Source organism: Myxine glutinosa, chromosome 1, assembly GCF_964187855.1.
Source record: "Myxine glutinosa chromosome 1, kmMyxGlut1.1, whole genome shotgun sequence".
Classification (NCBI taxonomy): domain Eukaryota; kingdom Metazoa; phylum Chordata; class Myxini; order Myxiniformes; family Myxinidae; genus Myxine; species Myxine glutinosa.
In genome coordinates, this window is record NC_136261.1 from 132110457 (window position 1) to 132135165 (window position 24709).

Sequence of the window (24709 nt, forward strand, 5' to 3'; positions counted from 1 at the left end):
GGTCCTTTTGGGCCTCCGCACGGCCCCCAAGGAGGACCTCCAGGCATCCACCACCGAGCTTGTCTATGGCCAGGCGCTACGCGTCCCGGGCGAATTCGTGCCCGACGCTACCAGTCCCTGGTCCGCAGCTCACCAGCGCTCGGACCTCCAGGAGGCCGCCCGACGGTTTGCCCCCGTGCCAACATCCCACCACGGTGACCCCCAGTCCTACGTCCCCCCAGCACTTCGCACAGCGGAGTATGTTTTTGTGCGTCACGACGCACATCGGGGGCCACTCCGGCCGCCGTACGACGGGCCCTTCCGGGTGCTGCGACGGGACGACAAGTCGTTCGTCATCGACATCGGCGGCAGGTCGGACCGGATTGCGGTGGACCGCCTCAAGCCGGCGCACGTGGACGTCGACCACCCACCACGGGTGGCCCTTCCGCCGCGGCGAGGCCGCCCCCCGTCCACGGTGCCCCCCACTCGACCGCCCACCACCACACCGGACCCCCTCCCACGACCCGCCAGGGGTCGCTTCGGCCGGGTCATCAGGACCCCCCTCAAATTGACCCTGCCGGTGCAAGTCGATTCTGGGGGGACGTGTGTAGCGGCTACCGCTGGGTTTTCACAATCGCCTTGCACCTATCAAGGACGCGGAGCGATCACCATGCCGGGCTCGTCCAGGACGCCAGGGCAGGCTCGCCCTCAACTTCCCAGGCCGCAGCCAGGACGCTGGGCCACGCCCCCTCTCGCCTTTCCTGGGCAAACGCTCCGGGATAATTTGTATATATATTGCTGCCCGATAAACGGGCTTTTCAGAGTGCCTGAGTGTTTGGTTTGATTAAAGCAACTCGGATGAATTCCAGCTTTTTGTCGCGTCCATTCTTCCGATCGACGTGGGAGCCCCAGCTCCTTCAATATATCTTATCTACCAGCCGATGTGAGTGAAGAATTAAATTTATGACGTCCTCATTCACGTGGTCTGACAGCCATATTGTATTGAAAACAAGAAAAAGAGCAATCAGAGATTGCAAACCCTCGCCAGGATGTATTTTCAGTGGTTTTTAAGGCTTTTGTGTGAAAACAAATATGGCGGCCGAACCACGTGACCGATGACGTCATCATTATTTTTTTTTCTAAACTAATTTATTCCTAGATTATGCTCAAGAAATTTCATCTTCATCGGATGAAGTTTTGTACTTGTTGAATTATGACGTCATAATGGAGGCACATATGACATCATCATTAACATATTTTATTCCCCATGGAGAGTTCTTTACAATGAGCCATGTGTCCATTGTTTCTATTCAGCACTTTCAGAGATATAGAGGTGCAAATTTTTTCGGTTTTTCCAAGATGGCGGCCGAATCACGTGACCGATGACGTCATCATTATTTTTTTTCTCTACCAGTTTATGCTGTATTGGCGCTCAAGAAATTTCATCTTTATTGGATGAAGTGTTGTACTTGTCGAATTATGACGTCATAGTGGAGGCACCTATGATATCATCATTAACATATTTTATTCCCCATGGGGAGTTCTTTACAATGAGCCATGTGTCAATTTTTTATATTCAGCACCTTCGGAGATGTGGAGGTGCAAAGTTTTTCGGTTTTTCCAAGATGGCGGCCGATGACGACGTGACCTATGATGTCATAATTCTCAATAAAAATTATACAGGTGGAGTTGCACTTATGGTGAAAATTTCCTGTCAATCGGCCCAACGGTTGCAGAGAAAATCATATTTATTCTGTGCGGACAAACAGACAAACAAACGAACAGACAAACAAACAGACAAACAAAAGGACTCAAATGCAATACCCTCTCCTCTGGCGAGCGTTATCAAAAATATATAAATATTCTTCCCAGAACCGCTTAACAAAAGAAAAATCATATTAATCTTAATTGGTGCAATTTAGCCTTAATGTGTGCAAAAGTGGTTGTTAAATATCCTAATAATCAATCAATAAAATCAATCGAAGTACAGATAATGGCAATGTGTGTGACATAATAGGGTGCATAGATGATATGGGTACCTGGACCACAGTAGTAGCGTGTTCACTGTTCAGTTCCCAATGGTATTTCTGTTCAGAATGAGCACGCGAGGCGATACTCTGCGTTCCACTGAGTGTCGTTCTAGTTTTATTTGACATCATGCATGCTCGCACTTAATATTCGACAAGTGCTGAACGAAACACAACCACAAATGCTATTTTCTGACTGTAAGTTGAGAAGTAATTACATGTCCAAAGAAGTTCTCAGTCACTCTTGTCCTGTGCACCATATAAACTATGTTTGGATTTGCATTTTTGAAACAGAAGGTCAGCAAATGCAAGTAATGGTGTTGTGTATGCTATAAACATTTTATAATCGGATATATAATATTAATGGTAAGCTTCATTTATTGTTATCAAGACTTATTCTGCAATGATACGTCAATGGTGAATTGATTTGAGACATGTATGAAACATTTATATATGGAGTTGCCACCAGCATGTGGCTTCAAGATGGGAAATGTAGCAAAGAATGGGTGATTCGTTTAATGAATGGGACTTGATGGAACTCTATAAATACAAGGGCCAATTTGGCAAGAAAAGCAAAACAGAATGAAAAATGGCAGAGTACTGAATGCAATATGCCTCATTCATATTTTGAGGGTGAAGAGTAGTCATGATTATGGGCCTACTGAGGTAATGTGCCAATAATGTTCAAAAGCCAGCTATAACAGCATCCGCAGAATTGCTGCGTGGGTCAATGAAGCGCTATCCCACACTTGAGAAGTCTACTTCATTGTGCTGGAGGCTGAGGCCATTTGGGAGTGGGTGAGGAGTTGAGGGAGGAATTGGTATGGCAGAGAATGCTCCAGCAGCATCTGGTTTGGATTCCAACATGACAATGTGGTCGCACAGAAATATTGTGGCTGATGATAAAAACTCGCAATTCCTTGTTCCTGCATTTCAGCAAGTGAATAATTCCTCTTCCTGCTGGCCACTAAGAGGGCTGTTATAACTGTCTTGATTAAATGAGACTGTGAGCACATTACATTTTCCTGGATTGAGGTGGGTCAATTATCAGCACCCAAGTTGAGATTGTATTTAGATTGACAGACAGATATGGAGGGAGCACCAAACCTCCTGTATAATGGGTGGTCCATTGTTTTCAAGAGATAGTGGAGTAATTACCAAAATGGTAAAGGCAGTTTATTCTTCGTTTTCAGTTTTTGTACCTTAATCCTAATTTTCAAGAGAGGGGTGTTCAAAAAGTTAGATGATTGAGATACTAGAAATTGTCCAAGACTCGCAATCGTTTATTTAGTACTAGCATGGAGGGGTACCTGGTGTTGTCCCATGCTGTCCTGTTGGCATTTTGAAGAAACAAGTTTTTTTTCTTTCTATTATTGCAGGAGCCGAGAACACTTCCCTACACCCATTAAGGAATGGTGTCAGGAACAAGAAGAACCACCTTTAGAGGCCATTTTTCCCTGCAGAGAAGGGGTTGGCCTTTTTCGGGCACCATGGTCCCCTTTTTGAAGCAATGTTTTACGGCCGGATGCCCTTCCTGCCACCAACCCTGTTAGTCGACTCTTGCGACACACAGGGAATTACCAGTGAACTGGTACTCAATTTGCCGACCTCGGAAGGATTACAGGACAAGTCAACCCCCCTGGCGTTAATTCAGCAATCGACTGGGATTCAAACCCAGGATCCTAGGATCCCAAGCCGGCACCCTAACCACTAAGCCAACACCAGACAACACCAGGTGTTAGGGATCATTTAATATTATCTTTCACATAGCTCCAAAGGCTTTGGCACTATAGTAAGACTTTTTAAAAATCCAACTTATTTTCAAACAAGACCGATAGTGTAGCAATGGCATAGCCAGGCTTTTTTTTGATACTTTAGTTGAAAAAGATAGTATGATCTGGATGGGGAAACCAGTTACCAGTTAGCAAACAATGTAAGTATTACATATTTTTGACTTTAGGCATGGACCGCCGGTTCGTGAATAAAAAAAATAAATATGACCACCTTTAGAGGCAATTTTTCCCCGCAAAGCGGGGGTTGGCCTTTTTCGGGAACCGTGGTTGTTGTTGTTTTTCGGTCCCCTTTTTGAAGCAATGTTTTACGGCCGGATGCCCTTCCTGACGCCAACCCTTTTTGCCGCCTTTAACAACAAACAGGGAATTACCAGTGAACTGGTACTCGTGAATTACTCGTGAAACAGGGAATTACTCGTGAATGACAGGTTAAAAAACGGCGAATGCCAAACGATGAACCAATAAATTCCACATTTATGTGCCACCTTCAGTCTAGCGTCAGGCATTGACAGCAGGTTCGTGAAGGGCTTGGACAAAAAACGTACCCTGTCTGAATGTTGCTATATCCAGTAAATGGCGAAACTGCAAATAGGGAATCCACGAATTCATGGATGGAAACCCTTATGCCATTTCCTCATTCTGCTTAAAACTCAATATCTCTATATTTTCATTCCAAACAGCATCATTCATCATTGCAATCACAAATTAATACTACTAGTGAGATACCCGTGCTAATCCTAACCCAAACAACTGAGGTGGGAGGCCAGAAGCAAAGAGACAATGCAGAAACGGCGAATGCCGTTTTCCTGTAGCACCTTCAGTCGCACGTCAGACATGAACAGCAAGTTCGTGAAGGACTTCCATGAAAAACGTACCCGTACTCAAACAAACGGGTACGTTTGTTCTATACCCAGTCAATGGCGAATCTGCATATGGAAATCCGTGAATTTCACGTTTAGAAATTACAAACCATCATGGCATTCCGTCATTCACTTGAACTCGATATCACTTTTTTCATTCCAAACAGCATAACTCCAATCACAAATTAAATAGCACAAAATTAATATAAAAAATAAACTTTTAACAACATTCTTGACAAAAACAAATCTTGAAATCCTGCTGTGAAGTTCCGTACGGTTGGTTGAATACAATTACGAATTCAAAATCGTAATTGTGTTCACTCAATTCCAATCATCACTTGATACTTTAACAAAATACTGTTTTAAATGACGGTTGTTTTGGGATATTATCAAACCCGCTCATTGCCGTAATCTGTCCACTTCCGCATTCGTGGCAGGTTCATAATTCTCATCAAAATCTAAACAGTATTTGTAGCATTTCAACAAAAGCCACATCACATCACTAATATCGGTAAATATTATTCCATTGTGTTTGGAAAAACTGGAAAATTGCAAAATTGGAAAACTATTTTACTCCAGGGGGTCCCAGGATTACCCACCCAAAATATCGTTGCAATTGTTTCAGCCGTTTTTGCGTTACCTGGGAACGGACAGACAGACAGACATTTGGTGAAGTATAGTAAGATAGTGTTAATATATCAAAATATAATGTTAAATCACGATTGTTGAGATATTATCAAACCAGCGAACCATCGTCATCTGTTCACTTTTGGATACGGAAGCAACATCCATGTCGATCGCATTTTAAAATCATAATTGTGTTGATGAATTTCTGAAACCTACCTACCTTTCAACACCTGCTGGGACCCCAAAATGTTCCACAGAAGGTTATTATATTTCCTTTTAGTAAAATATGCAACTGTTATGGTTACTAAACGCTGTCACCCTGTCATGTGACCAGATCCTCAGCTCTGATTGGTAGATGTTTGTGAAGGGCATACATACATACAGACAGACTAACGCTGTTCTGAATGGCATTGCCCTGCAGGCTATGCCATAAAAAAATAGTTTGCCTTAAACACTCCTCAGATTACAGGCACTCACTGATGAACTTCTGAAGGTTTGTCGAAGATCCGTTTGGCCATCTCTGAGAAAACTAGAACGGCACTCAGTAGAGAGAATACGTCCGCCTGGTTGGCCATATTACTCAATGGTGAAGAATCACTTAAAAAATTATACCAGCTGGATCCAGATCCAGATCTTCACAAACATTGAATCGATTCTTCCTTGTTACACACACAACCTGTTCAACAAGTTTCTTCCAAATCCATCCATAAATTGTTGAGATATCCCGCTACGTATCGTTTTGGCCCTATCTCCCAATGGTGGAGTCACTTAAAGAATTAAATAATTCTCATATCTGAATACATATTCAGATCTTCACCAAAATCGAATCGAATCGTCCTTGTCAGACACCCAACCGGTCCACGAAGTTTAGTCCAAATCCATCCACAACTTCTTGAGATGTCCTGCTATGTATCGTTTTTGGCCCCATCTCCCAATGGTGAAGAATCATTTAAAACGTTCTAGTAGCCGGATCCGAATCTGGATCTTCACCAAAATCTAATCATTTCGTCCTCGTCACATACGCTACATCTCCTCCAATTTTGTCCGAATCCATCCACAACTTTTTGAGATATTTTGTTCACAAACAGACAGACAGGGGTGAAAACATAACCTCCATCCACCTTTGGTGGCGGAGGTAAAAATGACGACACATACAGACAGACAGACAAACATCTCTCTTATAGTATATTATACAAGTGTACATAATTGGTGATAAAATATGTAAATGTATGTACCTCATTAACTTTTTTTTGCAAGTATTGGACATTTGTGAGTGTCTCGTTTGTAGGATTTTTTGAACGTGCCATGTAAGCTTACTTCATTTTGGAGGCAGCAATAAACAGCCAACCAGTGGAGATGTTAAAATGGATTATTCATAATGTTTTTGCAAAACATTTCCTCATTAAAATGCCCTCCCAGCTGTGTCCCATGAAATTAAATTCCATTGGATGTCAACATTGAACAGCATCCAAGGTAAGCAAGACCAAAGATACACAACAGTATGAAGGAAGAGAGATAGCCTACAAACTGGCAATGATTTGCTTGAAAGACCCGAAGCTAACACTGATTTATATGTGAGATGAATTTAAACGGTTTTTCTATGCGAATTGCAGATGTAATATCTCAGTTTCTAGCTGCCACACAACTCCTATTTTATAGTCAGAAATACATGTTAAAATGTCTTGTCTTTTCACCACTCGTACACATTTTCCCTCTTGTTATTCTGCATCTTACGATGATTATTATATCAAGTTATATTGTTTTTGTGTTTCGTACATGTTACCCTTTTTAAAATCCTTTTTAATCCTGTAAGCTTTTGTTTGCAGGCAATTTGCCAATTGAATTCTGATTGAATATCACCTTGTACCAATGCTGTGGTTATTGTTTAGTGTAAAGTAAACAACAAAACATACAAACAATATTGTTCAAAATCGCCACGGGCCTGTTTGGTATTCTCTTTAAAACCAGGGCTTATGATGCTGCGATCCCAAAGGCCCGTGTTTCCCATATACTGGAATCCCATATACTCTTAATTTGATCATTCTCTCCTAATGTCCTTGTAATCCATGTCAAAATACAATCATTTCTGCTGATGGTTTTGTCTTTGCTCACATTTTGTCATGATATCTACAACGATGAATATATGAGCATTGATTTTAACCCCTGTCTGACTGTCTGTCTGTCTGTGAACAGGGTATCTCAAAACTTTGTGGATTGATTCGGACGAAATTTGGTGGACAGGTTGAGTGTGTGACAAGGACGAAATTTGGTGGACAGGTTGAGTGTGTGACAAGGACGAAATTTGGTGGACAAGTTGAGTGTGTGACAAGGACGAAATTTGGTGGACAGGTTGAGTGTGTGACAAGGACGAAATTATTCGATTTTGGTGAAGATCCGCATCCGGATCTGAGAATTTTTTAATGACGAGTTATGATAAAATTTGGTGAATAAGTTGGTTCGGTGGCAAGGACACGCCGATTTGATTTTGGTTCAGATCCGAATCCAGATCGGGCCTATCAGTGGGATACAAAACGTAAACTGTTCAGCCTGGCGGAGGTATGTGTTCTACTTTTATTTCTGAAATTACCAGCAGGGCTTCTCAGTATTGCCGGTCTTTTTTTGGGGTGGCCTAAAACACTTCCACTAAGGAATCGTGTCAGTGATCATTTAATATTACCTTTCATGTAGTTACAAAAGTTTAGGTACTATTATTATATAGATCAATTTAAAATAAAATCCCCAAAAAATCCAACTTTTATTTTTTTAAACTTTTCTTACCGAAAACAATCCCCTGCGTTCACTGATGAACCTCGGAAAGTTTGACAAAGATCCGTTTGGCCATGTCTGTAAAAATGATGACACACATACAGGCAGACAGACACAAATGGCTCGCTTATAGTATAGACTAGCAGAGGTACCCGGCATTGCCGGGTAACGCGAGGTCGCTTCACTGATGGGAATATTAAGAGAGAGGGGGTGGGGAGAAAGATGACGGGAAGAAAGAGAGAGGGTGGGGGAGAGACAGCGATGGGTGAGGGAGAGCAAGAGGGGTGGGGGAAACAGAGACAGAGTGGCGAGAGAGAGAGAGAGGGGGGGGGAGAGAGAGAAAGGGGTAGGGGATAGAGGACGGGGTAAGAGAGAGAGAGAGAGAGAGAGAGAGAGAGAGAGAGAGAAGAGAAGAGAAGAGAAGAGAAGAGAAGAGAGAAGAGAGGTGGAAGAGAGGTAGAGAAGGGTGAGAGAGAGAGAGAGGGGTAGGGGATAGAGGAAGGGTGGGGGAGAGAGAGAGAGAGAGAGAGAAGGGTGGAAGAGAGGGAGAGAAGGGTGAGAGAGAGAGAGAGAGAGAGAGAGAGAGAGAGAGAGAGAGAGAAAGCCTGGAGAGAGAGAGAGAGAGAGAGAGAAAGCCTGGAGAGAGAGAGAGAGAGAGAGAGAGAGAAAAGAAGAGAAGAGAAGAGAAGAGAAGAGGAGAGGAGAGGAGAGGAGAGGAGATGGAAGAGAGGTGGAAGAGAGGTGGAAGAGAGGTGGAAGAAAGGGAGAGAAGGGTGAGAGAGAGAGAGAGAGAGGGGGGTAGGGGATAGAGGAAGGGTGGGGGAGAGAGAGAGAGAGAGAGAGAAGGGTGGAAGAGAGGGAGAGAAGGGTGAGAGAGAGAGAAGAGAAGAGAAGAGAAGAAGAGGAGATGGAAGAGAGGTGGAAGAGAGGTGGAAGAGAGGTGGAAGAGAGGTGGAAGAGAGGTAGAAGAGAGGTGGAAGAGAGGGAGAGAAGGGTGAGAGAGAGAGAGAGGGGTAGGGGTAGGGGATAGAGGAAGGGTGGGGGAGAGAGAGAGAGAGAGAGAAGGGTGGAAGAGAGGGAGAGAAGGGTGAGAGAGAGAGAGAGAGAGAGAGAGAGCCTGGAGAGAGAGATGGGAGGGGGGCACGAGAGAGAGGAGGGATGGAGAAAGGAGGGGGCAAGAGCAGGGCACCCAGCGTTGCCGGGCGAACATCAGGTTCCTCCTCCCACCCCTTCCCCAGGGCCGGATTTAGGGGAGGACCAACGGGACATTTGTCCAGGGCCTAAACTCCAGAGGGGCTACAAAAAAGCATACGATGGACATGCAAAAAAAATACCAGAATAAATACATTTATTTATGTATAAAGCTAGTATTTTTTTATTCCCTTGTTAGTGGAGCAGAGATGAGAGACAGGAATTCAAGGTCTAATATAAATAATCCAACATCTATCTATAATTCCAGTAATCTCTGTATGTGTGTGTGTCTGTGTGTTTGTCTGTGACCGCTGTTTCTCGACAACCACGGGTCCGATATACTTGAAACTTGCCAGGTATATTGCTGGGGACCCGAGGATGTGCCTTTTCAAGGTTTGAAATTAATCGGAGAAGTATTTACCGAGCTATGGTCACCGTACTCGCAAGCCGTTCGCTTTGGCTTTGCGAATGGACCAAACCATTTCATGTAAATAGAGGGGGGGGTTCTACCGTACTCGCAAGCCGTTCGCTTTGGCTTTGCGAATGAACCAAACCATTTCATGTAAATAGAGGGGGGGGGGGGTTCTGTGGTCGTTACTGCCACGTGGTTTCAAAGTTTTTTTTTGTTGTTGTTGTTTGCACGCATGTTTTTTTGCACCCACGTACGGGCACGCCCTAGTTTAATTAAAAATACAAACAGTAATACCAAACAATGAGTGACATAACACACATGACCTTTTATGGGAGGAATGGCATCATCACGTCAAAATGACGCAATCACGAACGACAAATAGAATTGTTTCATACAGTATGCCGAAACTTATAATGTGGCATTATCCTTAGCTTTCTATAATCTTATTATAACGGATACAATGCTGGATAGATTTAATGCAACTATTAAGTCAATCTAAGCAGAAGACATCAAACTGTCACTAATTACTGGAATCTCTTAAATCAGATCTTCAAAACATTCGTAATGATTTTGATGATTATGAAGAACGTGCCGTCCAATTATCAGTTGAGAATGAGCAGTTGTAAACTGTTGTTTTTTTTGTTTAACTCTGCGCTCGCAGAGCGAAAACCAGGGCTAGGCGATTGGTTGCGTACGTGTCGTGCGTATGTGCGTGTCTGCATTTTAAAAATGTATTTTCTATGCAACTGGCGGAAACTAGAAATTTTCAAAGGAGCACCTCCGCCTGTATAATTTTTTTTATTCATAATTATGACGTCATAGGTTACGTGGTATGGACGTCAACTTGGAAAAATCGAAAAACTTCGCACCTCTATATGTCCGAAACCGCTCAATGGGGAAAAAAACAACTAAGCAAGGCTCATTGTCAAGGACTCTACATGGAGAATAAGATATGTTAATGTTAACGTCATCGGTGCCTTTGTTATGACGTCATAATTCGACAAGTACAACGCTTCGTCCGATCAGTTTGACATTTTTTTCTCTGCAATGCTTGGTCCAATTGGCATGAAATTTTCACTATAGGAGCGCCTCCTCCTGTAGAATTTTAGTGATAATTATGACGTCATAAGTCACGTGGTACAGGCGCCATCTTGGAAAGACTTCGCACCTCCATATCTCTGAAATTAAAATTAGTATTGTCCATTTTTATTATTATCGCTGGGTTTTAATGCAATTAGGTGGCGAAATAAATGAGTATAAACTATACACAGTAACGCAATTCAGGTCTTTATTGTTTTTTTATTTCTTCCCACTACGTTTCGAGGTTGGTAGGGGGAACTCTCCTACTCTAATGTCCCCGGGCCCTGTTAAACATAAATCTGACTCTGCTCTTCCCCTGCCTCTTCCCACCACCCCTTCCCCAGACGCTGAGAGAGAAACGGGGGTGGAAACTCCCGGGGGGGGGGGGGGGGTAGGAGGGGAGGCGTCGCCTGTAGAAAGGGCGGTGCTTTTGACCCACAGACATAAACTCAGCTTTATATTTTATTATGCTTTATATATTTTACAAGACGCAAATGTTTAAGAGCGTGAAAAGGAGAAAATAACCGAAAATTACTGAAATCATGAATTTATTGTTCCACCACCCTCCATCCCCCATTCCCTCCGACACCCACCATAACAGATCATTGCAATCGGTGAGTAGCTTGGCTTTGTCATAGGCTATCAAAGCAAGTTTCCCATTCTTGTTGAGTCTCACATTTGCACGTGCACATGTTTGTTTCAACTCAACATTCAGGATTTAGGCCGAACGTGTCATCACACAAAAGGTAATGACGTCACACGTAGCGACGCCTTTCAGAAAATTACTTTACAGCACGTATATTTGTTGTGGTACGAAACTTAAACAAAGATTTCAACAATAAAATATACATTCCAGAGCTTTTTGGTTCCCTCTCATCAGTTAAAAGGTATTTAAAAAATTTTTAAAAAATTCGCTGCGTGATGACGTCATGTGCAGGGCCTTCTTTTTTAATGTCTCACGTGGAAGCAAACATGGGATATCATTTTGCTTGTAAGTCATTGCAATGCTTCATTAATCCTAGTGAGCAAAAATCGAGTTGTAAGCGACTCGTCACTGTGTTCAGCAGACAGAAAGTAACTACGTTTGATCTCCCAGTCCCATAATGTGACGCGGCTTTGTGTGGAGAATGGCGTTTGGTCGATGAGCCGTTGGAGAAACTAGAAAGGCGTGTCCTGGCTAAAAGGTGGTTCTTGTCAGGTTTGCGGAGAGAAGGGAAGCCATGGCCTGCAGGGTGGATGGCATTTATGACCCACCCACAGACATAAATCAGCTTTATATATATATATATACAGACTTGGCATTTAATATGGAATTTTTTTTTTTTCTTGACTTGGGTTTACTTACTTAACTCAGTATATCAATCTGGTGAAATTCTTTTTCACTTTGGTGATTTATTTGTTAAAATAACCATGTCACTGATTGTCTGTCGCAGCAAGAAGTCAACAACAGGATTATATCACAGGTGGCGTGGCAAAATGTACGGACAGGTGCATTTGATGATTGGCTTCACAGTCGGGTATACAAGGGTTGTTGCGTTCTGTATTAGTGGAAAACAACTGCTGCACGTCTCCAAAAGTTATTGCCGCTTCCTCTGGAGATGGTCCGTCAACTCGACAATACTGTTTGTCATGGAGTGGTGGCTTTACGAATTTACGGCATGAAACAGCGTGCTATTGCTCGGCAGTATGGCATCACTCAAGGTCAGGTGTCAAAGATCCTGAAACGAAATGCTCAGAGGGGTGTCCCTACTCCAATACCGAGACCAGGACGTCCCCGCAGAACCACAAGGAGGGATGATCGCCAGCTTCACCGGTTAGTCCGCAATGGCCGTACCAAGTCAGCTAATCGGCTTAGGGCTGAGTGGCAGCAACTGACAAATGTGCCTGTATCCAGAAGGCTAGTCAACCAACGACTGGTTCAAGCAGGCTATCGTGCCAGGCGTCCCCTGAGAAAGCCATGCCTGACCAGACAACACCACCAGTGCCGATTGCAGTAGGCCAGAGAGCACCGTCAATGGCAGCCAGGACACTGGAATCACGTGATCTTCAGTGACGAGTCTAGATTTCTGGTCTATCGTCACGATGGCCGCGTCCGAGTGTGCAGACAAGAGCATGAAGCCTACAACAAAGATTGTATAGTGCCAAGAGTCCAAGATGGAGGTGGTGGGGTGACCGTTTGGGCTGCTTTTCATGCAGGGGGCAAAACTGACCTGGTTGTTGTGAATGGAAACCTGAACCAGTTCAAGTACAGGGCCATTCTGGAAGAAACATTGCTTCCATTTGCTCGTGCAGCCTTTTGAGGAAACTTTGTCTTCCAAGATGACAATGCACGGCCTCATCATGCTCGAATGATCCAACACTTTCTTGCTGACCGTGGTGTAGAGCATATGGTGTGGCCTGCCATGTCCCCGGATATGAATCCGATAGAGAACTTGTGGGCAGAATTAACGCGTCAAATCGACCACTTGGACCAGCAGCCGACCTCTGTGCGTGAATTGCAGCAGGCTATTGTCACTGCATGGCAAGCGATTCCTGTCCAAACCTTGGCAAATCTCGTGAACAGCATGCCTCAACGTGTACGTGCTCTCCTGAATGCTCGTGGGGGTTACACGAAGTACTGAACTGTAATTTTACTGTCCGTAATCCCAGTCGTAATTTAACTTTTATTTTTGTTAAAAAAAACATTTGGCTAATGTGCAAAATAAAGAGATACTTCTGGAAAACGTACAGAAGTTTAACACAGTACTGTCCATGAATTGAGTTCGATATCAGTTTACATCACTTTCAAGGATCAATTTATTTGTTTCAAAATGTCAAATGTGGTTTTTGTTTCTTTTAAAGGTCACATTAACAAAATCTAGAATAATTTCAACATAATTCCAATGAACTTTTGGTTCTAAGACATCTTGAAAAGTAAGTTCACCCCCACAAAAAAAATATTCCATATTAAATGCCAAGTCTATATATAATTATGATTATATAATTATAGACAACTAGCTAAAGGGCCCGTCTTTGCTGTATTGTGGTGAAGCTGTGATAGCTGCATTGTGGTGAAGATATTGTGAACAAACCATAATGGTGTATTAAAATTAATTTGATCAAAACTTGTGCAATTCAAGTCACGTTTTTTATTGCTATTTTTTCACCTGGATTGTGATCACGTAAATCGTCTTTTTCGTCATCTCGAAACACCTGTCTTGCGTTTGTTTGTTTTTAATAATTAATATTCTTTTTGTTTTTTCGTTTTTTTTTACATTTACATACAAACTTAAGCCACGTGGAAGAGCCACATTGAGAATATAATAAATAATCGAGCAAATTAAGATAAAATATGCTGTCCGTAGTAAGCATACTGTACAAACAGATTCCTGCACCACTCATGGCATTGTAAATTATAAGTAAAATCATGAGTAAGGAAACAGAATCTTTCAAATAAAACACCTTGTAAATAGGAAATTGGACAAAAAAAATGGACAACAGAGAAACAAAGGAAAACTGGAAACTCAGCCACAAGACAAACAGCCTGCATGGTAGAAGTTGCATATTGTGATAATTGCGAGCCTGAGACTGATGATCCACAAAGATGTGAACAGCCAGCAGTGCAGGGGGTGGCCAGCATGATGGAAGAGGCAGGAGCGGCAGATACTCCAATGATCTCTTCCCTGTAGGGCAGACTCAGGAGCCACAATAATAATACGCCCCCCCCCCCCCCCCCCAAAGTGTGATGTCAATGCTTAGAACTTCCACCCTGGCCAGGAAATTATCCGCTACAGGGAGAAATTATCTGCTGCACTGCACCATGATAAGGGAGATGGAAATCTTCAAAGGATGTTCATTCAGAGTCAATTCACTCAGACAGCAAACACCTGGCCGAAACTCAGATTCTAAAATGACAAGCCAAGAAGAAAGAGTCTGTGTAAATTTGAGGTATGCCACCAAACAAGTTTGTTGATTAATGAGCTAGAGTTTTTCAAACACTGTCATGGTATCACAGGGACAAGGGAAAATGGCTCATACAGACGGCACACCATGCATGGCAAAGGCCACCACTGTCGGAGGAACGTTGTGGTGACTTTGTCAGAAAGTAAAAGCCAAACGTCTTCCTCTGGCACATTATAGAAACCCCCCAAAAAATACCCTTTACTTGTGTTAACACACGAAGTATTGAAGTGGCCATTTGCCCATCAGGTTTAAATGAACTGTCAGAAGATGGTGTGACCCCATTCTCAATCACAAACTAATTTGCTCGATGTTGAACAAGTTTGACAGACACAAACACGCTGCCTCATTCGCTTTATTTTTCTTTTCCCTTTCTAAAACAACTCCACTTTATCTTATTTATTTTATCGACCCTGCTTTGTCTTTCTACATTCTTTAGCACTTACGGGACATTTATCCTATCGAGCCATAAACGTGAACACAATTGTTGAGGCATTCGAACAATATATGTAGAAAAATAAAAGGAAATGTACATCTGATTATATATATATATATTTATTTATTTTCCATGGCCATACATAGATATATTACCTCCTCCAAATTCTGACCTATCTCTATATTTCCCTCTTCAAGATATCATATGACTTGGTCCTGTTATCCTATCGTAAACTTTCATGTCGCTTTCACCTTCTCCTCAGTGCTGGAGTTGGACGCACTGGTTGCTTCATCGTTTTGGACGCAATGCTGGAGCGCATGAGGCATGAAAATACCGTGGACGTCTATGGACTTGTGACATGTTTACGGACGCAGCGAAACTACACGGTGCAAACGGAGGAACAGTATGCGTTTGTGCACGAGGCCCTGCGCGAGGCCGTGGTGTGCGGTTGCACAGAGGTGCCAGCTCGTGCCCTGCACACTGCGCTGCAGCGGCTGCAGCAGGTGGCACCCGGAGAAACCGCCACTGGGATGGAACTTGAGTTTAAGGTGGATTGGGATGGAAAGGAAGACCTGTGCAGATGATCATCTTTATAGTAATGCGTCTGTGTATTTCTATCCATTTTTGGGCTTATTATTTTCTGTTCTCGATATCAGAAGAATTCACTAACGTATTTTGCTGAATAATTCTCATAGCTTTATAATCAGAATTTTCTCATTCCCTATTCATCTTGCTGTGATACTTCCTTTATCTTTCTTCAAATCCCTGTCCTTTATTTCCTGCTTAAATTTTTAGGTTATTTCTCAGAAATAACTTCATACAGTGGGTCCCGGTGCCCATCCGCACGTGCGTCCATTAACATTTGACTAAAACATATTTTCCTCACAAACTACCTGACTGCACGAACCAAATTTAGTGTGATTCATCAGGTCAGCAAGTTCTCCTAGGGGTGTGGTCCCCATCCAGATGCTGTCTTATAGAGGGTGTTAAATGGGTATTTTGCCCCAAATATTGGTGTTTAATTCAAAAATCTTCTCGGAATCCGACAACTGGTTCCAGACCAAACCGGCCATGCGGCATTGTGACAATGCCCTAACCTTAAATTGTGCTCCCCATGGCTGTATCTTCCCTGAAAAGGTGGCCACGGGCTCCCTCCCCTAACGATATGGATCAAATTTGGTATGATACATCACAACATTACAAGGAGTTGTGCTCCCCATCTGGATCCACCCCTGTATAAGAGGCTGAAAATGGAGTTTCACCTCAAATTCAGGTAATTTCTTTTAAAATCTTCTCAGATGTTGTGGGGAAATATCCATCAGTCCCCCACGGGATATTTTTTTATTCATGGGACAACTTATTATCATGATGGGGTGGTAGGACATTTGTGTTCATGACATGTTCAACAATGAGCGAATTTTCTTCCATTTTTGACAAAACGGACTCAGATGAAAGTGCTATGTGTGAAAATGCCCGCATTGGGCACTTGTATTGTAGGACATACCCTTGTTCAGAGAATATGTCAATGTGGCTATCTTGTCTACAATGTGGATGTTTAAGATCCCATAACATCCTTTGGCAAGATGAGATTTTTAGTTCCGCCACCGAAGGTGGATGGAGGTTATGTTTTCACACCTATCTGTTTGTTTGTCTCCTTGCTTGTTTGTGAACAGGATATCTCAAAACGTTGTGTTCGGATTCGGCCGAAATTTGGTGGACGGGTTGGTTATGAGACAAGGACGAAATGATTCGATTTTGGTTAAAATCCCAATTCGGATCTGGATCTGAGAATGTTTTAAGTGATTTTTCACCATTGAGAGATAGGGCAAAAAAAAAACTATACATAGCAGGATATCTTAAAAATTTATGGATTATTTTGATAAAACTGGGTGGATGAGTTGGTTAGATGTCGAGAACAAACTGATTAGATTTTGGTTCAAGTCCGAATCCAGACCTGGCCTATCAGTGAGGTATAAAACGTAAATTGTTTAGCCTGGCAGAGGTATGCACTCTACCTAGTGCCGTTTTAGTTTAATACGAGTTTGTCCAAATTCTAAATAGCTTCACTGGCTTTATCATCGGGTTGACGACCTTGATCGATCAGGATGCTTCCTGATTTGTCATCAACTGCGACTCTATGAATCTCTATGACTGCTAAGCCGTTCGTGAGAGAGATCGAATAATTTAATTGTGATATGAATGTTATATTGACAATAGTATTGACATTAATTATCCATGAACATTGATCCCATGGTCTATCTTTAAATCCACACCCCCAGCGCCTGTTTAACTCCAAGCCACAGACCTCTCGGTTCATCACAGCAAACCTTCCCTGCAACAAGTTTAAGAATCGGCTTGTCAACGTCCTCCCGTACGAGTCTACACGAGTCTGCCTTCTTCCCATCCGTGGCGTTGAAGGCTCCGATTACATCAATGCGAGCTTCGTTGATGGCTACCGGTAATGCAGCTTTTTGGCGTCAGTTGATTTTCTGCCTTTAAAATATTTTGCCTTGCAGGTCTCTTCATGATCATCTTCGGTGTGTCTACACATTACTATTTCCAAAGTCAAACTAAAATGAATACAAATAATGACGTGGGAAACAACGATTGCTTTGCTGCATGTGAAAGAACATTTCACAAAGCTTTATTGTCTTGATTTATTGATTTGGCAAGATCATCATTGTCATCATCATCGGTAAACATCAATGTGGGCACTGCTTATCACACGTAACATATCAAGATGATACCCGATCTGTTTCCAGGTTCAGTTCAGCATTCCTGCATTTGCAGTCTTGATTGCAGCCCTAATACTCTTGCTCAGGTCCGCAATATTGGTAGCCCTTATTCGATACACCATGTCCTTCACATACATAACCCTATAGAAAAACAACCAGAGTTGTTATTTCTGGCGAACACTTAGAATTGGTCCGTCGCACCCAATGCAATTCATCGCACCCAAAGCCTGGTGTTGGCTTAGCGGTTAGGGTGCCGGCTTGGGATCCTAGGATCCTGGGTTTGAATCCCGGTTGATCGCTGAATTAACGCTAGGAGGATTGACTCAGCCTGTCATCCTTCCGAGGTCGGCAAATTGAGTACCAGTTCACTGGTAATTCCCTGTGTGTCGCAAGAGGTGACTTACAGGGTTGGCGGCAGGAAGGGCATCCGGCCATAAAACATTGCTTCAAAAAGGGGACCACGTTGGGCAAAAAAGGCCAACTCCTGCTCTGCGGGGAAAGATGGCCTCTAAAGGTGGTTGTTTTTGTTGTTGCACCCAATGCATCGATCATTGAAGTGTTCATTGAGAAAATCACACCTTATAGGACTCTGCTGTGTGGGTACTCCATGGGTAAATGACTTCTGTTGGCAGGTTTGCCAATTATGGATATCCTACAAAATCCTACAAATCTTACAAAATCCTACAAAATCCTACATTTATAGACCATGGGATCAAGTAATCCTACAAAATTCTCCAACATATCCAGGTAGTTGTCAGACTTGATAATGACTTCAGCAAGGAAGAATGATCCAATGACTTAGTCATGCATTAGGACACACCACACATTAACCTTTAGGCTGTCACCCTCAAGTTATCAAACCACATGATAAAACTCAGGACCTCAAATACTGATGCTATGTCTGTTAGCCTTCCCTGAAATGTGATACGGCAGAGGTTGGAGTCATCAACAAAAAGATAAAGAGGATTTTCCAGAGTCAGAGAAATCATTGATGAAGATTAGAAAAAGCACAGGGCCCAGAACACTGTCTTGACAAACTCTAGCCTGGATAGGAAGTGTAGATGAGAGAATTCCATTAAGAGCCACACGTTGATTACGACAGGAGAGGAAGTCCATGAGCCATGAGTAGAGATTGCCATGGATACCATAAGAAGAGAGTTTGGTGAGCAGAGCGGGGTGCCAGACCATATCGAAAGCTCGAGATATGTCAAGGGAGACTGCTCTGATCTCATGTCTGGCATTGAGGACCTCCATCCATTGTTGGGGAAGCAGAAGCAGCATGTCCAGGGTAGAGTGATCATTTGCCATTGTCTTCACAGCATTCTTTGTCTGTGCTCTCCTATCCTTTTTAAATGCTGATCATCAATAAAGAAAGCAGCATGTACCATTTTCTTTTTTTTAGTCTTTGGTATATGATTCGGCCAGGATTTTAACCACCGAGCTCCCAGACTCAGGGCAGACGCTCGAACCATTGTGCCACCGAGTCTGGGAAATAAGGAACAGTCTGACTTTTTCATTAGCCTGTGCAGAGACAGTATGGAAATGACAGCCACTGAAATGGAATTTGCATTGGCATGACATATAGTTTCGGGGACTGATTCCAGAATCAGACTTCATGATTGAATGTGAAAGCTCAGTCTTTCCCTCATTTAAAAAGCTCCACACTTGTGCACTTCACCATTAATAACAAAATGAGTGTCCAAAAAGCTCTGTATTGTACGAGAACAAGAATTGTCTTTCTCAATGTTTTTACCTCCGCCACCAAAGATGGATGGAGGCTATGTTTTCACCCCTGTCTGTCGATTGTTTGTCCGTTTGTGAACAAGATATCTCAAAAAGTTGTGGATGGATTTGGATGAAATTTGGCAGAGAACTCTCTCAAGGAAGAAATTAGATTTTGGTGAAGATCCAGATTCGGATCCAGCTACTATAATTACTCTCGCCAGAGGAGAGGGTATTGCATTTGAGTCTGTTTGTTTGTTTGTCTGTCTGTTTGTCCGCACAGAACAAATATGATTTTCTCTGCAACCGTTGGTCCGATTAACAGGAAATTTTCACCGTAGGTGCAACTCCACCTGTATAATTTTTTAATGATAATTATGACGACATAGGTCACGTGGTTCGGCCGCCATCTTGGGAAAATCGAAAAACTTTGCACCTCTATATCTCGGAAAGTGCTGAATAGAAAAAATTGAGACATGCCTCATTGTAAAGAACTCTCCATGGGGAATGAATGAATGATGAATGATCGTTTTAAGGCCATTTTCCCCGCTAGAGCGGGGGTTAGCCTTGCGGGCCCCATGACAATCATGGTTCCCTGTTTGAGTCAATGTTTTTTTATGGCCGGATGCCCTTCCTGACGCCAACCCTTGGTCGCCTCTTACGATACGCAGGGATACGGTGTACCTATTCTAAACCGGGGTACACACCGTGAATAAAATGGGGAATAAAATATGTTAATGATGATGTCATAGGTGCCTCCATTATGACGTCACAATTCGACAAGTACAAAACTTCATCCGATCAAGATGAAATTTCTTGAGCATAATCTAGGAATAAATTAGTTTAGGAAAACAAATGACGTCATCGGTCACGTGGTTCGGCCGCCATATTTGTTTTAACACAAAAGCCTTAAAAACCACTGAAAATACATCCTGACGAGGGTTTGCAATCTCTGATTGCTCTTTTTCTTGTTTTTTAAGTGATTTTTCACCATTGGGAGATAGGGCGTTACAAAGCAGGATATGACAAAAGTTGTGGATGGATGATTTTGATTAAATGTGATTCTGTATTGTGATTTTCTGGTCTACTCTAGGATACAAAACGTAAACTGTTCACCTGGCAGAGGTATGCTCTCTACTGAGTGCTGTTCTAGTTGGATATTGTTTATCAGTCTGCTTGGGCCAACACTCGATGCTGTTCGCAGTATGTTCGAAAAGGATTCTTTCTCTGAAATATCGAGGTCGGAGTATCATCTTTTCTTTCTATGCTTAGTCGGATTTTTTACATTTCTTATCTGCTTTGTGATTGTGTAAGCAAATATGGATTCGCCTGTTTGGTGTTTCCATCTAAGCACATAGATCATTTGAATCTGAAATCCAAGAGGTTCAAATGCCACATACTGTGTCCATTTACCTATTGTCTATTAATGTGTGCCTGGCTTCCCAATAGACAGGAAGTTAAAACCATGAGATGCATGGAATGTCCTTGTAATCTATGTAAAAGTGACAATCCCTAGATGTCCTTGTTATGTATTTGATACATGTATAAACTTTTCTACGAGACTGGGCCAAATAAATATAATAGGATACAAAAATTTGTCAAACATTGATTTGTACTTTCTTTTTAAGTGGCTTTCTGGTTGACTGGAAATTTAAGGATTGCACTTCATTCTGATGAATTTGACTTGCATTAACTTGTCGTTTTTATAATTTTGCTTTCACCTAGTTTCAGCTCAGAGATTGCCGACTATGCCTCCTTTAACCCCTCCTTATCTGTATTTTCCATAAACTATCAGTTTGTCAGATCCATGATTTTCAAACAAGAACGACATTATTAATTTACCCCTTTGTTTGCATTTTGCAAAGTTCGAGGCATGTAGATTAGGGTGGTCCAAAAAACATCGATCTCTCCGATTTTGATGCTCCACTGCATTATTGTTAGAAATGGTCTAAAACATTCACCCACCAAATATTTTCGCTCAATTCCATCTAGAAACTCATACACACTTCAATTGAAATATGGCGTTTTTCACCAAATTTGGCTATTTTCGGCAAATATGGACAAAAGTTAAAATCATGTGACACAAATGTATTTATTACAGATTTCACATAATGTTACTAAAATGTGGCACAGGCATCAAGAAAATTATCTCATCTGAACCATTTCCATAAATATCTTGATAAAAGATATACGAACAATTGGATAGGACATGGCATTTCAAGGTCTAGACCTATGTTGATGTGTACGCATATAATGACATAAAAAGCATAGCATCTTGGAGTTAGTGTGATGTATGTGTGATGTGTGTATGAGTTTATAGATGACTCAGATGCAAAATATTTTTTGGGTGAATGATTTGGACCATTTCTAACAATAATCCAATAGAGCATCAAAATCCAGATAAAAAAGTGATTTTTTTTGCATTTTTGGACCACCCTAATGTAGATGTTATATTAATCTACTACTAACTTTTGTATTAGCCCCAAATATTCCCACTTTCATATGTGGTTGGTGGGGTACAGTTTTTGGTTGAACTCTTTCACAAACTGGCTACTTGGGCCTGACATTCAACTGAAAGTATCTGGAAATTCTCATTTGTACAGGGTTTTGCCAATAACTCACCTATTCTTCGCAAAAGACACCATGCCTCGGGATATTTAAAATCCACCAGGCACCAACAACCACTGCTGGAAGACGGTTCCTCTGGCTTAACGTCCTTCTGATGGACGGTTCACACATTGATGGATCACCCAGCTTGTGAAACACCAGGATGACAGTTCATATATATAGTGTGTGTCGAGATTTGAACCCAGATTAAATTGCTCAAAGAAGCGAGTGTGCCTACCTCTAAAGCTATTGCCAGCCCAAATATTTGTAACGTTTCTAATTAATAGGCAGACTACTCTGAACTAATATATTCATTAACCTCTTCCTGTCTCTTTAATTACATCGCTCTGTTCTCCATTCTGAGTTCTTTCATCTCGCTGTCATTCACCAAGTCTCATTTTTTAATGTTGTGTCCACAACCTTGGTCTGCATTCACATCTCCTACAGTATTATTTAAAACAAGCTGATCCTTATGATTAATTTTGACTTTTATGAAAAACATGCTATCCCCACACTCGCAAAATTGACGTCATATGCAAGATGAGTGAAAGATTGGCAGAAGTGACGATGGTTTTTGTCCAATAGGGAGAGCTTGGTTATCTTTTTCCATTGTGCATATGCAGTCTCGCAGATTCATAACTTAAAGCCAGTGTACATGACCCATTCCAAGACAATTACAATACAACTGCTGAGAGGAATTTATAAGGCCTGACATAAGCACCACACCCAGGCGAATGAGGTACGTGAAATGGCTTGCATTTCAGTTGCAAAATCGAGGGCTGTTTTAGCGATTATTTCTGTTTGATTTCTTTTTGGCCGAAGATGCTAATGTTATGCTGCCATCGCACAGTCAATATGAGCATGATCCGAGATGCTCAAGTGCAGACAACATGGTGCATATCACACAATTATTTATTTATTTATTTTTTGTATACAGGATCGAGGCTCGTGAAAGAGCTAACATCTATCACACAAATAATCAAACAGACACACAAAACATATAATAACAGTAGCGGTAGACAAAATGGGGAGAGAAGGGGAAGCACAAACACAACATTTGAGAGCAGGGACATCGGAAGATCTGTGGGAGGGAGAGGGCTTGGGGGGAGAAGGCGTGGAAAGGGGGGGGGGGGTGGGAGAAGTATAAAACACAAGGACACTGCAAGGACTTCAAGGAAGGAAGTTGGTATTTCAAAAAACTGGATCTGGGGTGAAATTAGCAGGGGTAGAAAAGATCAAGGTTTTGGATGGGGGAGGATAAGGAATGGTGGTGAACAGCTGTTTCAAAGACCTGGAGGGAGGAGTGGGACTGAAGAGAATGAGGGAGTTTGTTCCAGGGGTGGGAGAAAAGAGGAATGAAGGAGTGAAGGTGAGCAGAGAGTCTTGATTTTGGCAGTTTCATCATAAGAGGGTTGCAGGCAGATCCTGTGCGACCTGCAGGAATATTTGGGGGACAGAGCCCAGAGAGAGCTGGAGGGGCAAGGCCGGAGAGGAGTCGGTAGAAGACAGAAAGACCACCAACCTGCCTGTGTTGAGTAAGTGAAAGGCCCCTGGAGTTAGCTTCATCGCGGGAGATTCCAATGATTCTGAAAGCTTTGGTTTCAACAGCGTGAAGCCGAGCTCGGTGTGAGGCAGGAGCACCGGCCCAGAGGGGAGAGCAGTATTCCATTAAGCTGCGGATGAAAGCCTTGTAAGTGGTGAGGAGCTCAGGTGTGACAAGGAAGGACTTCGTATGATGGAGGATGCCCAGTCGGCGACTGGCTTTGGAGGCCAGATTGGAAATGTGGTTTTCCCAGGAGAGTTCAATAATGCATGAACTCGTGAGGAAGAGTTGGGAATGTACAGAAAGTATGTATCAAATCATGTAAACTCAAAAAGGCATGCTGCCTTTTTATTTCAGCCTTGAATGATTTATTTATTTTATTAAATTTAATTTATTGAAATTTAATTTAATTTTTTTTTTTTAACTTTATTTATTTTATTTTATGAAATAAAACCTTTATTTCAGCCGAAGCAACTACGTGAGCTCTAGCTGTAAGCTGATTGGATAAACCTATAATTATTGTTGCAGCCTTTCATCTTTATATTAAAGTAGCGGCAGGATGATCCACCACGCGGTAACCCGGGTTGCCCCGTGATTTTTCATCATTTCACATAATTAATTAATCTATTTTATGGGGAGTGTAACCCGGGTTCGTGTGATAGGTTACAAAAGGTGTGTAACCCTTTGTGACACACAAATAATTTTCCTATCACACGAACCCAGGTTACACTCCCCATAAAATAGATTAATTAATTCTGTGAAATGATTAAAAATCACGGGGCAACCCGGGTTACCGCATGGTGGATCAGTTTTCCGTCCGTCACACTCCATCATTGTGTCTATGAGTATGGTGTCATTAAGGCGTACGACGGCTGACTCCACCGACCACCATTTGCTGTTCAGGCCGAACATGTCATCAAAGCGGTCAAACCTGTCATATATCACAATCGCCATGCTCTACCTTAACGTTTTAAATTCAGTGTGAAACACAA

At 42.3% G+C, this 24709-nt stretch overlaps 1 protein-coding gene across 1 annotated transcript in view; it reads left to right on the forward strand.

The window, feature by feature from the left end:
- The window catches only part of LOC137428581 (receptor-type tyrosine-protein phosphatase delta), a 417416-nt gene that overhangs the window by 329489 nt on the left and 63218 nt on the right, over window positions 1-24709 (forward strand). The window contains exons 24-25 of the mRNA XM_078777195.1: window positions 15373-15658; window positions 17390-17568. Of these exons, the coding sequence (XP_078633321.1) occupies window positions 15373-15658; window positions 17390-17568 (465 nt within the window). The remainder of the gene's footprint in view (window positions 1-15372; window positions 15659-17389; window positions 17569-24709) is intronic.